A 15,309-nucleotide genomic window follows, 5' to 3' on the forward strand; every position below is an offset into this window, starting at 1 on the left:
CAATTAATTAAATGCCTGACCAGTTAATTTACATATTTAAATGGTATAAACAGGAAATGGAGAAGTATTGCCACTTTTATCAGGGTAGGCAACTGAGTTTGATATTTCTATATAATCGTCTCTTAAATTACTTTTGATGCAATAGGAAAATTATTTAAGTTTTAGAAGAGATTGGACTTGTGATTATTAGAGCCTTTTCAAGGCAGTGAATGGGTTGTAAAAATCTTTAGATTTGTGACCTGCTTAATTGAGTGGTATCTATAAATTTCGAAAGATTTACACTTTGCTTGATAATTACTACGATATTTGTGTAATGGCTCAGTCTACCTAATCACTCAATAAATAAGAGTATTTGCAATATACAGAAATAAGACGTGGTAAAAAAATCTAATTAAAATACACTTGCTTGTTAACAAAACTTTTTAATTTTTTTTATTTCATATAAAAACTCTTCGCGTACCATAAAATCCGTATGGGTTTATAGTTCACTTTATGAAGCGTCAACGAAGTTCGTATGAACACAGATGTTTTTTTTATTTAAGGATATTCGCGTTAGTAAACTAATATTAAATATTAATGAAATACTAGGTTATACGACGCTAGCAGCTTAAGACAAAAATGCGGTTTGAATATTTGTTTACATATAGTTGACAACCCTATACGTAATCAATATTAAAACTAGTTTAATGAGAAGACAGTTCTTCTAAACGGGTGTGTATAATTACATTTTTATTTATGTTAGGAATTTGACAGTTCAGATAAAAAAGATTTTATTAGAATTTAATATGACCTTTTTCTAATGAATTCGTATTAATCAGAGAGCAAGTCGTTATCTCCATATAAATTGTAACTGGTCGATGTCTACATATAATATATTAAGTCACACGAGGTACCTAGCATATAATTTTTTTTATAATTATTACTTTTTATATATTGCCGTGATAATGGTGATGGCATATAGTTGTATTTTATTTGATTACTGACGTTCATACGTGTACATAGCAGCCAAGGTCAATATGGCGGCGCCTATAGTTCGCAGCAGCTGACCGTGTAGAGTATAGACTATTATTTAATATGTGTATATAACCTAAATAATTGTTATTATTATGTGTATATAATCTAAATAATTGTTAAGTATTATGTATTTCGTACTCTCTAATACACAGAGTTCAATAAAAATATTAGTTGGAGACTTCTACTTTTATTATTTTCCATTATCATTCCAATTTTCCAGGTATAAAATTAAGATTTATAAAGCGATTTTTATACCCTTAATGGAATATTATTCCAATTTTTTTTAGTTAAATGTCTATAATGTGAAAAAAAGTTTCACTTTTACCGTGGTTTCATAAACCCACACAATCCTTTTTTATATGCACTTAAGTTTTGGAATGCCACCTTAATTTAATTAGAATAAATATAATATATTTATAATAATATATTTTGTTTTAGTGTTGTTTTTTGCTAAAACATGGTCAAATAAATAATAATTTTGATAACACAAATTAACGGACTGTTCGTATAGGTATAGTTATACCAAATGTTTGATAAAGCTGAGTTACTGCCGCTAACAACTTAGCTTGTTATATCGAGAATATTGGTTTAATTACTAAATAGAAGTTTCCTATAGGTACTGTATATTTCTTCAGCTGAATTTGGATTTCGGCTGAAACTTTGCTTACCTCGATATACCTTGATATAGAGATAATACTTAGACTAGTATGAAACCCTTAATTATGTCAAAAAATATAATAATTAAATAAATTGTGGAAATCGGAGGAATTGCGATCGAGAGGCCTGTAAATGAAACTAATAATTCAATTACTCTGTTTAATAATTAAAAATTACTTACATCTATAAACAATTTATTTAAAATAACAGTATTACAGTCTTTGTTATTAATAAAACTATAATTAATACTTTACAATAAATACTCAATTCAATCTGCAATCATTAAATGCAACAATTAATATTTACAACCTTAAATACGTAGACATAAATTCTATTCTCGACGAAAATATTTTTATGGAAAAAGATTTAAAAAAAAATGCGTTCAACGCTTTGAAATAAAAAAGCAAAAAAAAATCTATGGCGTGACAAGCTTTTAATACTAGATTCGTTGACACAAATAGTTCAGAAACGAATCTTGTCGACTTGAAGCCTCTGCCATCACCTATATCTAAATGACAAATGCATCTTAATTTAAGTCGAGAGTAAAAAAATCATATGTCAAAGTGACGTACGCAAATGACAACTGTCAAAGCTCTTGCCTATTCCTAATTTAAATTGTCACGAGAATAGTTTTAGGACCTGTCACTGACATTTCCAAACTTTCAACGTATCACTTGCAGTGCTTCCATACTCGGCTGTATTATAAAACAGGGACAATACAAGGAAAATACCTTAGTATTACAATCGATACATCGCTAAACAAATCTAGAGTACGTAAGGACAAGGTAAAGAAATCATAATCTGTGAAGAGAAAACAATTATTTATTACCTATACAGTATATTTTCGGAAATTGTTATGGCGAATCTTTTATATTTAGAAGCACTGTTCTTTCATAATTGAAATGTCAACGTCTTTCCTATAACTCGCGGTAACACAAAAATCACACAAAAACAATTCACTGGCTTCATCGCTGTGGCACTGTATTGGACGCTTCGTTCGGGGCTTGTTGGCGTTCTGAAAAAATATGTACATGAATGCGCGAAAATAGTTAACTTTTAGGTACCCTTGAAAACTTTGAAAGCTTTATGACTAAATAAACTTATTATTATTTTCGATTGCTTGAAAAATTAACTAATATTGCTTGGAAGTTCGGAACCAAAAACGCTGGACATTTTCAAAGTCAAATGTTATAACGTAATTTTAAATCTGTAAATAAAACATCATCCAGGATCGTTCCAATTTTAAAGCATGATTAATACTATGTAATACTATACTATTAATACTATATAATATAATACTATAATAATAAATGGGAGAATATTAAATGTATTCCAAAAGCATATCCTCAACGAATATCGTCAGATATCAACTTTCATTGCTCAACAGTTCTCTGAGCTCATCGCGAAATACGGATGGATAAAAGCAAATATAAACACATAATAAATACGCCTCAAACTAATATTCAGTTAGGCGGATGAATATTGCGAGTGCTTGCGTCTTGTTTCCAATTTTAGAACACAGTACAACATTCAGTATGCAAGTATTTGAGATAAACAATACCGAATACACATAATGTTTATTTTTGAAGTGAAAACTTCTTTAGCGGTGTTGTACACTTTTTTGGAACGGATAAAAAATGTTAAACTCGCGTCAGGACACGTGCCCTGTTCGAAAATTCGTAAGACGGATGGAGAGTAGACAGCTGGTGCGGCGTATTTAATTTAATATAAATTGTCATGTTTGTGTACGATAGCGCAATAAATAAATATTGTATTCTACCACATCAATGATAGTACTTTATACTGATTATTAAAGCAATTCGTGCAAAATTATTCCCTAACCATTCCAAAATATCAAAAATGCACAACGTTAATATTCAAGTTTTCACTTCTGCCGGCACTCCCGGAGTGCAACCCGTCATTTTTTTTTAAATATTTCTAAATGAAAGGCTAAGAAAAGCGGGGAAAACTCTTAAACAAAGACAACCTCAGCACTTATATATTTTTGCGTTGCCTATATTTGATGAGTGATTTCAATTATAATTGTTATTTCAATAGAAATTAGTATGAAACGTCTTTTATTATGCGTACAGCAATTCCGGAGTTAATTGAACAGTTAAGCGTAAAAATATACTATAATTATAAACAGTGCAGTTAATGTTAGTCTGGTGGTTCAATAAAATCGCGCGTCTTTCTTATTGTTCCGACTGCTCAAGTATTCTGCAGGGCTGTCACATCTAAGTAGGTCAGAGGTTGAAAAATGCAAGTTGTACACGCTTTTATTCAACGACATATTATGCAGTTAGCAGCCCTGACATATTATTATGAGAAATCTCGCAGTTTCTTTTATAGCGCTTGCTTTTATTCGTGACTTCATCTGGTATGAATGAAAAATGACAATGGATTTATCACGCATAGAAAGTTTCAAAACTGTATGGCGTGTGTTAGCAATATCAATATTTGTACCGTCAATTTAAGAGTTGCCACAAGCCTAATTCTAAAGCTAAAGTTCAAATAAAAACGAATAAGAATTTGAAATTAGAATCCTCGAATGTACTTGAAGTTATTCAAGTTTCATTTAAGTTCTGAATTTAGATTTCACTCAGCAATTTTCCCTCGTATTAGAATAAATTAAGGTTTTCGGAATTTTTCTTACTTTCATTTACCTTGGAATAATTTTATACTTCGTAAATAATAAGAAACCGCAATTTATCTGCAGTCCCCTGACGTAGTGTATTACATATCATATATCAAAATACATATATTAACGTACGTACAAGAACAGTACATTTACCATCACCTTTTAACCTGAAGGTCTGAGATCCGATTCTTGGCTATACCGATTCGTTTGGTAGGAATAAGACAACACAGAATGGATCAAGATAAACCTGCTTGCGTTAGAACATCTAAAGGGCCGTTCAAGTATTACGTAACCACTATAGGGAGGTTTTTGATTTTCATATTTGGTGATTACGTCATCAGTAATTATTTATAAATAATATTACCCACACATTGTCCTATATTTAAAAACGAAATGCATTTTCGAGGATTCCTACAAAAATTAATACGTTTAGGTACTATTATTTTTGAAAGCTTTGCTTACTTTTGCTGACAAGAGGGGGAGGGGGGGGATTAATTGCAGTAAATCTGCTTACGTAATACTTGAACGGAACAACACAAATTAGTTACTTCAGTACATTAGCTTCAATGTACCTGATGGGTACGTCAGAAAGCGACATCGTCCGCCGTTACTACATGTGCCCACAGCTAGGACTAACCTTCTGAAAAGGGCTCATGTGATTCGGTGTATTAATTTAGTTCACGAATTACATAGGTTAACGGACCTTTTTCATTGCCCATTGAGTGAACTGGCAAAAGTTCTATTATTTGTTAGTGCCTATAGTTAGTTAATTTCTTGTATTTTTTAAATATGTAATTTTGTTTCTCCTACTTAATTTGTATGTATTTTTTTTGCTTCTTCTTTAAATTTTTATTATTTATTTATTTAGGGCACGAGTGTTTTTTATAAATAAATTAATAGTTAAAAAGCAAAAAGTTTATTCTTACCATTCCCAGTGATTGGCTGTGCTTCATTCATTTGTGTATTATTGTATCTTGCTGTATTATTTTCGGGGTTTAATTGCAGCGATGGTGAGTATCGTTGATAATTCGACACCTCCAGTCGGCATGGATCCAGTTCCGGCATTTTGACCAATTTAAGGGGGTTCCGCTTGATGCTGCTGTATATTGAATTCGGCTGGGGCGTCAGTTGGTGTGGTGGGAGCTACGAAAATAAATATATGTTTAAGTGTTAAGAATTTAGTCTGTTCTGTTCTGTTCTATTTTATTACACTGACTACATATTATAATCTAGTCTGTGTAAAGTTTGAAAATAGAACTTTTGAATCTCTATAAAATTCTCGTGTCGCGGTGTTTATGGTTAAACTCCTCCGAAACGGCTTGACCGATTCTCATGAAATTTGGTGTGCATATGGGGTATAACTAAGAATCGGACAACATATATTTTTCATCCCCCTAAATGTTAAGGGTAGTCCACCCCTAAATTTTTTTAAAAATATTTAGATAAAAAAAAAATTATGATACAGATTTAAAGATACACACAACCACTAGTTTTTATTATAAATTATATACATGGCAAACGTCGTTTGCCGGATCAGCTTGTATTATATAAAATTCTCGGGTCACAATGTTCGTTCTCATACTAATCTGAAACGGCTCGACTGATTGTTATGAAATTTTTTATGCATATTCAGTTAGTCTGAGAATCAGCTACTATCTATCTTTCAAACCCCTAAGTGATAAGGGGGGTCCACCCCAAAATTTTATTTTTATACAAATTTTTTGTTTTTATTTTTTTATGATACAGTATACAAAAATACATACGTCTAATTTTCACCCCTCTACGCTCAACCTATTTTTTATTAGTTATTTTTATTGAACTAAAAAAAATGTTTCCTAGAAATAATATACATGGCAAAACGACGTTTGCCGGGTCAGCTAGTATAATATAAATGTATGTGTAATGTTATGTAACGCTGAATTTGAGCGTAGATAATGACCTAACTTGCCGAGGAAGACGTAGAGCGATCAAGAGGAATGGCAAGTGCTAACCGCCTACGCTGGAACTTAATACAGCTGAACGGTGTTACAGCGTAGTTTTAATATTTAATTTTTTTTTTTAATTTCTTTTGTTTTTTTTACTCCTATTGTAAGTGTTATTTATTCCAATATGTTTAATTTATTATACTTTCGTCTTAGTTGTACCTATATGTAACAATGCAATTGTGTGAGCAGAACAAAGCATAACATTTTCTGTCTCTATCTATACATATTGTGTTGTTTGCCACCACTGTTTGATACAGTGATGGCGGATTTTATACTACGTTATGTTTAACCCGTCTTGATACTCTTCTAAGCTTGTCAATAGTTTTTTTTACCATGACTGTAATATTCATTAGATTTGTATAGGAGCTTTAAATTTTCTCTGAATGTAATTATTAGGGATGCATCGATACGCCTTTTTGCCGATACGATACCGATACCGATACTCTTATAGAAATATCGCCGATTCCGATACCGATACCGATACTAATGCTTATTGAATTCAAATTAAATTAAGGTAAAATATATCAAGTCTGGTTAAAGTTTTTAATATTTATTATAAAATATAAACAGTTACAAACTTTGAATAAGATTAAAGGTTTAGTAAATAAAATTAAGAGTAATAGTTAAATTAAAATAAATAACTGTTAATAATTAAAATTAACATTGATAAGATTTTTGTAATTCTGTATTTTATTTAATTTGGTATTGAAAAAATACTCCGCGCGATAGCACTTAAAAACCAACTAAAGTGTCTAGCGAAATGCAATACGCGGAGACTAAGCGGGTGTGAGGGGCATAGATAGTCCGTGCCTCGTTTCCCACGCCCCAGATCAAACAAGATGCGCTTTTACATTACTTTTTTTAAAGCGCGAAATTTGAAAAGTATCGTTGTATCGGCAATTAAAATATCGCCGATACCGATATATCGGCAAATCCAAAGTATCGCCGATATATCGGTATCGGTATCGGTATCGGATGCATCCCTAGTAATTATACGAAAAAAAAAAATTACAACTTTTAAATTGTTTAAACGATCTATTAATCCCTCTTTCTGCTAGTACAACAAGTATACGAAGCGATAATTCGCTTGAATATTTATTATTCAACTTTCCTTGTACAAACTTTGAAATTCAAACTAAAATACTTTTGAAACTAGATAAACCCGGTTATAAAGTTAGTGAGTTGTGCAATATGAATACCTAATGTCTTTTAACCTTATTTTTACAAGCTCGGTTATGCGCTGGAGTATGTTTTGCTGATAATTTCTGTTATATTCAAGCGCTTTCATGATAGACGCAATTTCATTTTAAGATTTTAATTCCATCTGACGCGGTTTTATTTTATATGCTTTAAGCTTTATACTACTAATATTATATTCTCAGTAGCTACAACCTCTAGGTCTTGGCCTGAGATTCCTGTATATATTTCGTAATTAATTCTTCTTAAAGGCAAGTAGGTGATGTGATCTGTGTCCGATATATACCGATTTTTAGTTTTAATATCCATGACGTGAGGAGGAGAGCAGTGTTGGCCTTGTGGTTACAGCGTGCGACTGTCATACCTGAGGTCATAGGTTCGATCCCCGGCTGCGTACCCATGGACTTTCTTTCTATGTACGCATTTAACATTTGCTCGAACGATCAAGGAAAACATAGTGAGGAAACCGAAATGTCTTAGACCCAAAAAGTCGACGGCGTGTGCCAGGCACTGGAATCTGATCATCTACTTACATATAAAAAATTGATCATGAAACAGATTCAGAAATCTGAGACCAAGACTTAAAAAGGATGTAGCGCCACTGATTTATTTTATACATGACGCGCGAATGTTTAATTCTACTATCATACACATAATACAATCAATTTTGCGAAACATTTGGATTTATAATTTCGTTTTATAATAGCATTATTATTTATTGTAATTATTAATTACTGTAATTGCTTTTGATTTGAATTGACATATTGTTTTTTATATAAAACAGGCGGCTGGTAAGCGCGTTGCCGGCCTTTTTGTTATAACAGCGAATTGAATTAAATGATTTCTTTGGATATGTTAACTAGACAGTGCTGCAGGCTGTATACTGCAGATATAAACATGTACCTGGGAGCATATAAGATATTTTTCGTACAGTACCCGCGGGTGTACGTAGAACTTCATTTTATGCAGATATAGACACTGTATCATGTATTGTAAACTAACTTTACTTAGATATTCCCTTGGTTATTTGCATTTATATGTTCAAGATACTTAAATTGTGATTACAGGGATTTAGTTCATAAATTTGTCCCAACTATTACTAAATAAAAAATAAAAAAATGGGTGCGTGTTCTTATGTGCGCGCGTTAAAGAAGTTATACTCCTTTGGCATTATTAAAAATAGTTTTTGATTGCATGCAAATAATTAATTGCAATTAAATAATCAAAGACTGGAAAAGGAGTCATTATAGTCAATAAAGTTCAGTTTACATTTGAAAAATTAAATAACAATGTATGTGTGTAACATAAATTCTATTATTATTCGAATGTTGTTTTTAAATTATGTCCAATGCCGTAGCATCTTCCGTGGGTAACTTTATTCTGTTAATTTTGTGCGCACGCATCGTAAAATTTCACTCTCATAAATTTTTCATAACGCGCCTAAAGAAGTATAACTTCAAAAATCCCGCGTAAACACTCGATAATGTTAGCATAAAGTAGGATCAAACTACAGATTAAAAATGATAAAGAAAGAAGACTATATGTCATTTTGTACAAGTCTTAAATGATATGTCTTTGATAGGTGAAATAATCTCTGGCTAATAGGCGAAGCGGGAAACAGAAGCTGTTAGAATTATAGTTTCCTGATGCTACTGGTCTAACCGGATATTATAATTATTGAATTTCTCGGTGGATACACGTTTATTTAAGTGGAGTATGAATATTCAAACATAATTACTCACTCTATTTGCCTACATACTGACGTTCTAATGTCTGTATTAATATGATATGAACGTAAAGCGATCTCTTACGACTAAGCCATATTAATAAACAGTTGTTTGTGTTGATTCCTAGTTTGAAATTCGAACTAATAGATCAAGAGCCCAGGACTGCCAGACCTTCGTCATTTTATAAAAGCTGAAAGTTCTTCTGTGCGTGTCCCCTATACAGGTAAGATCGACCAGGGACTATAGAGTTTGGGTAGTGGTTACTTTGGCAGATAACAGGAACCATTAAAACTGCCCGGCTATTGAGGTAACATTTTTTCATAGGTCCCCAAGTAACATATATAAAATTTAGCTATTATACTCTAACGAAAGTATAATTATAATTTATTAAAGTTTAGGGGTGTCTGGCAGGGGGTAGCAACTGTCATAAGTGTCTGGCAATGGATGACGAGATTCCTTAAGTTATCCCTAATAAAATATAAAAAAATTGAGCTTTATACTTTAACGAATTTGAGGTACTATTTTATACACCTTTACTACCTGTTATCTGCCAAAGTAACCACTACCCAAACTCTATAGTCCCTGGTCGTTCTTACCTGTATAGGGGACACGCACAGAAGAACTTTCAGCCTTTCTAAAATGACGAAGGTCTGGCGGTCCTGGGCTCTTAGGATATAATTTCGAATACCAAATTAACTCTGCTACCAAAACGTTATGAAGCGCGAAAAGCCTTAGTGTAAACTGTGACCGCCGTATACTACACTTCAATACGTTTTTGACATCAAGTCATTTCTGAATCACCCTAAGTGGTCGAAATATCTAAGCCTTCCCCTTGAGCGAATCAAAGTCAGTGTTCGATCTTTGACATGAACTAAATCGTTATAATCGTTATTACAAAAATTAAAAATAAGGGGCCTCATAGCCTACCGGTCTTATTAAGTGGCAGCTAGGTGAGGGGTACCGGGTTCGATTCCCGGTTCGAGGGCAAGTTTTAATTTAATTTATATTTGTTCTCGGCCTTTGGGAGGGTTGTGCGGTACCGGGCGAGAGTGCCTAAAACCGTACATGGAGGTCGAATTTCTAAAGACAAGCACGAATTATAAAACATAACTACTTGACGCTGGCTAATGCACAAATCGTGCCAGAGCCATTCCCACAAAAAAAAAATGAAATCAAAAATGGCGGGCTGACTCTATTGAATAAGCTTTTTGGTAAATATTTTTGTACCGCGAAATTTTCTAGATAAAAATATACGTACCTACTCTTGCTTGTAGAAGACAAATAAAAATAATCCTTTAAAGACATGACTTTAAAGAATTATATTTGACAAATTGACCTTTGACCAAGTCACGATAAATATTCATTTACAAGCGGTCAAGTCGGTTCGAAGGACGTGTATTTTAAATATTTTTGGAAATATGGCGAGTTACACAGAATTGGAAATCGGTCCAGTGATTTTTTATAACAAAAATACATAAATTCACTTTATAACATTATTATAAAAATCAAAAACTTTTTGATTATACACGAATATTCAAAGCCAAATAATTTATTTCAATTAGGCCTATTAAAAGGCACTTTTGAAAGTCAAAATTACAAGTTATAAAATATTTAAAGAAATGACTAGTTGACCCTTCAAGCTCGTTTCATATGAAAAAGAATGGACAATAAACTCCATACTTACACTTTTAAATAATTAGTAACGCGTTTTAATCGTTAGTTTGAAATTGCTATCGAATATAAAGACATTATTAGAATGTTGTTGCTTCGCAATGCGTTAACAAGAACCAAGAATAAATGTTAATTATACTATGTGCTCTGTAGCATGGTGCGGGTGACAGTTGCTTAATTTTTCTTTCAATTTGATTTTATTTGTAGACTAGAACACTCTGGCTGGGTTAAATTTAAGCTACTACAGTTATTAATAAATTAATATATTACGAGAAACGTTACTGAAACTGTCACCCGCACTATGCTACTGCGCACATACTATAAAAAATTGTTAAAGACATCGATCTTAAACTTTTTTAAATTTGTTTTAATTTTCTATTGATAAATTTTCAATTATTATTATACATTATTCTACGAAGGTGAATAATATTTTAAATACTGTATATTTGTGTGTTGGAAATAAATAGTAACTATTTTTATACATTTTATTTTCAAACATAAAGTATTAAATACATAAACATAACATTATTACGTTCATTGTCCAGTAAGGAAGAGGTGGGATAGCCTGGCCAAGTAAATATATTACATGAACAGCTGAATTTGAATAAGCTTTGTCGTCGATAACAGAGTTGGATCGGATACCTGTTTTGTAATATATTGATGGTATGGGTAACAAATTTACACGTTGTATCATTAGTCTAAGTAAAGGCAAAATTTGTTCGACGAGTGAAAAATAATTAGTAATGTGTTTCATACACATTACAAATTATTTTTTAAAGTAATAACTTTCCAGTGGCGCTACAACAGTAAATATGTCTAGGCCTCAGATTGCACCCGTTTCTTTGATCATTTTTATCTCATAGACAAGTAGGTGCTCAGCCTTGTGTTTGAGTTTGAGACATGACGGTTTCCTCACTATGTTTGCCTTCACCGTTCCAGCAAGGGCACATAGACAGACTATTCAATTTGTGCACAGCCGTAATTTGAACGCACGACCTCAGGGATGAGGGTACACGCTTAAGCCTAGGCTAACTTTTTAAACTAAATTTAAAATAAATTATTGAATGTACCTTACTTCAACATACTACAAATAAATATTACATCAAAAGTTCAACTCACCAAATTACTTGTGTCCATGGGCAAAGCGTTCTTATACCTCAGCCAGTCTTCATACACCTTATCATGCGGCAATCGATACTCTGTGGGCAAATAACTTAATTCCAACGGCTCTAGACTCAAACTCGGTGTATTTGCATCGATGTTGTATGGATGCACATGATATTGCATGGGCCGAACTACATATTGGTCGCAAATAGGCCGGTCACAGCAATGCCCGTGAGTAAGTAACGGTTGCGCTGTCTCTGTCACGGCGATGTTCTTGGTTTCTATTGGTATTATGTCTGGGTTTGTGTCTGAATGTTTCTCGTCTTTCGCCTCTGATTTGTCTTCGAGGAGATCTTTGGTTGATTCGTCGCGGCCTTTCGCTTTTTCCGGTTTTTCTCCTAAGAAAAAAATTACAACGTATCAAGAAAAAATTAGGTATACCTATATCTAACCAAACAAGAAGTTCCACATGCGTGCAATCATAAATTAAAATTAAAAATAATCATTTATTGATGTAGGTAACCAACGTAATTTTTAAAAATGTATAACTGTCAGTAATTAATTCCTCTAAATTTACATTTACTGCCAGTTCTTAAATCAAGAACGTAGAACGGAGGATAAGAACTGGCAATAAACGCCCCCGTTCTTTTAAATCGCCAAGCTTTTTTTACATAATGTTTGTAACCTCTCACCAATACAATAATTAGAAACAGCCTTTTTAATTCTAAGTAGATTAGTTTAGGAATATGTGTGTGTGTATTAAAAGCACCATTTAGCTATAAACAAAAAAATATAACGAAACTTTAAAATTAAAGTGAATAGAAAGTCCACCATTGCGCCTAAAAGTAATTTTAAAAATATTAAGTTAATAGTTTAGTTATTGCGTTAAGATTTATGTAAATTATCTGTACATAAAAAATCTAATCAGTAATTACGAAAGCAGGTCACAACTTGCCCTAGAAAATGGAAATTACTAAACTTCAATATTCTGGAAAACGCGTCCCATGGGACTGCATTACCATTTTTAGCAAGCTTACATGGTTCATCGGAAAACCGTTAAAGCATTTTATGTAACATTTTTGATAAATAAGCGAATTTTAAAGACTTTGACATATGTTTTTAAGCCCTCCAAAACAAGTGAACTACGAACCGGTGAAAATTACACGTAGAAGCCTCTACTACGGAAATAGTACTATCATTTTTCATCAAAATTGATTATATTTTCACCGATTCTATAGGTTTCAGGCATTGGTTGAAAAGAAACGTTTTGACATATGACACTGGTGGGATAACATTAATTTTTGAAAATCGAAGAATCGTGGCGGTTGACTGTGATTGGCCGACGCTGTTAGCAAAGGGAGCGTTCAAGTATTACGTAACGCAATTTTTGGAGATTATTGACCTCCCCCCCATGTAACTCGCCGTAACGTTATAAAGTTACTATTATGTGGTGTAAGTCGAAAAAAATATTATAGTATAAGATCCCGCTATACAACGACCTTCACCGAGATGCTTATTTAATGAAACTTATTTTATATTTAATTTAATATGTCCAATAAATATAATCCATATGGGTTGCCTAGCAAATTTCAGTCCAGAGTATGTTTAATTAATATTTAAAAAAAATTTTTTTTTTATAATTAGCATGTAGTACATTTTTTGAACTTTTTTCAATCAATATTTTTAATCAGGGTAGTATTATATATGTATCACTATAACCTTCTTTTATACTAAAGATGTATATATACTTTAGTGACACATAAAAAATATACACATAAATAATTAATTGATTAAAAACAACCTAACTTTTGCATATTATATGGGCTTCATACTTTCGATTGGTATAGAATTTATCTAATAATCATACCGGTGAAATGTTTAAAAAAATATTTTTTTTTTAATTAATTCTGGACTGAAATTTGCTAGGCAACCCATATGGATTATATTTATTGACATATTAAATTATATATAAAATAAGTTTCATTAAATAAGCATCTCGGTGAAGGTCGTTGTATAGCGGGATCTTAGACCATTAACAATAACTCGTAATTTAATCCCCGCCCCGCATCGTAACGTTTTACAAAAGCCCCCCCCCCCCCCCCAAATACATTACGTAATACTTGAACGCTCCCCAATCAGAATCAACGCAATGTATGAATTTCAGTGTATTTCATTAAAAAAAAATGTACAAGCAGCGTTTTCATATGCTTTATAAAAAAAACTTTGTTAATAAATAGTAAGCTTTGCCTCACAAAACAATAAAACTTGTGGAACTTACCCCGTCTCGGCTGACAGTGCCGGTAGCACAATGCAAACGTTGCTAATGTGCCGACACAAATAAGTACACTCACAGCGCAGAGCACCGACACAAGCACGGCCGATAGTTGTACACTGACTGACGAAATACCTGTAAATATCTTATATTATTCAATGCAATTAATCAATGGTAATATAACATATACTGTTACAAAAAAACGGGCACCTTATTTCATTTATGTTCTAATGTCGATTTCAGTAAATTAAATTAAATTGTTCTGAAAAACGAATGAACGAACCGGTGAATATGACTGATTATTTGTCATTGATATAATTTTTACCGATTATTGACCGATACCGGGACCAAGTATAGAGAAGGGACAAGTTAAAAGTATCCATAATAACCCCCGAGCATACATGGTAAATGTCATAAAAGTAGATACAGCGAGAGATGTATGTAAGGACTGCTGCAAGTGGAGAACCGTGGCCTCTGCCTACACCTTCGGGGAAAACGCGGAATGATATAAATCAATATTATATGAACGGTGCTACGCTATAGTAATAATAGTTATCTAACTAATGATTTAAATAGGGGGCTTTCGGGTAGTTATTCCATTAATTTAAATTTTCTGTGACTCTCTCCCCCCACTGGTGAGATGTCGTGAGATTTTATTCAACCCCCTCTCCCAACCCCCAATCTCACGTGAGATTTTTCAAAATGTGGGTTTCTTACGTAAACGCGTTGGATTGTTATTGTAAAAAGAAAAAAAAAATTGCTTGCTTGAGTTAGCGGGAAGTTGCAGAGATGGCCATTAGGGTCAACCGTTTTCCTAATTTTTTTTTTCAATCAGAAAAAAAATTCCGTGATATTTGCGGAGACCCCCCCTCTGTCCAACGTAAGATTAAATGAGATTTGACTCGACCCTGTCCCCCCCCCCCCCCCCTAAACACCTCACGTAATTTATGGACGCCCCCTAATATAATAATTAAGTATTAAAGGGAAAATAGCTTTGTATAAAAATGTTTGACAGACCTATACAATAGCTTTCCTAAATAA

General features: G+C 32.7%; 1 protein-coding gene across 2 annotated transcripts in view; it reads right to left on the minus strand.

Annotated features, from left to right (window-relative positions):
• Positions 1-2,479: 2,479 nt before the first annotated feature.
• Positions 2,480-15,309, minus strand: part of LOC125052482 (protein turtle homolog A-like) — a 46,115-nt gene continuing 33,285 nt past the window's right edge. For both annotated transcript variants that reach the window (XM_047653361.1, XM_047653360.1), the window contains exons 17-20: positions 14,275-14,403; positions 12,012-12,394; positions 5,239-5,455; positions 2,480-2,686 (exon numbers count right to left, since the gene is read on the minus strand). In XM_047653361.1, coding sequence (XP_047509317.1) covers positions 2,637-2,686; positions 5,239-5,455; positions 12,012-12,394; positions 14,275-14,403 — 779 coding nt within the window. In that variant the 3' untranslated portion in view covers positions 2,480-2,636. The remainder of the gene's footprint in view (positions 2,687-5,238; positions 5,456-12,011; positions 12,395-14,274; positions 14,404-15,309) is intronic.

Source organism: Pieris napi, chromosome 9 (genome assembly GCF_905475465.1).
Source record: "Pieris napi chromosome 9, ilPieNapi1.2, whole genome shotgun sequence".
NCBI lineage: Eukaryota > Metazoa > Arthropoda > Insecta > Lepidoptera > Pieridae > Pieris > Pieris napi.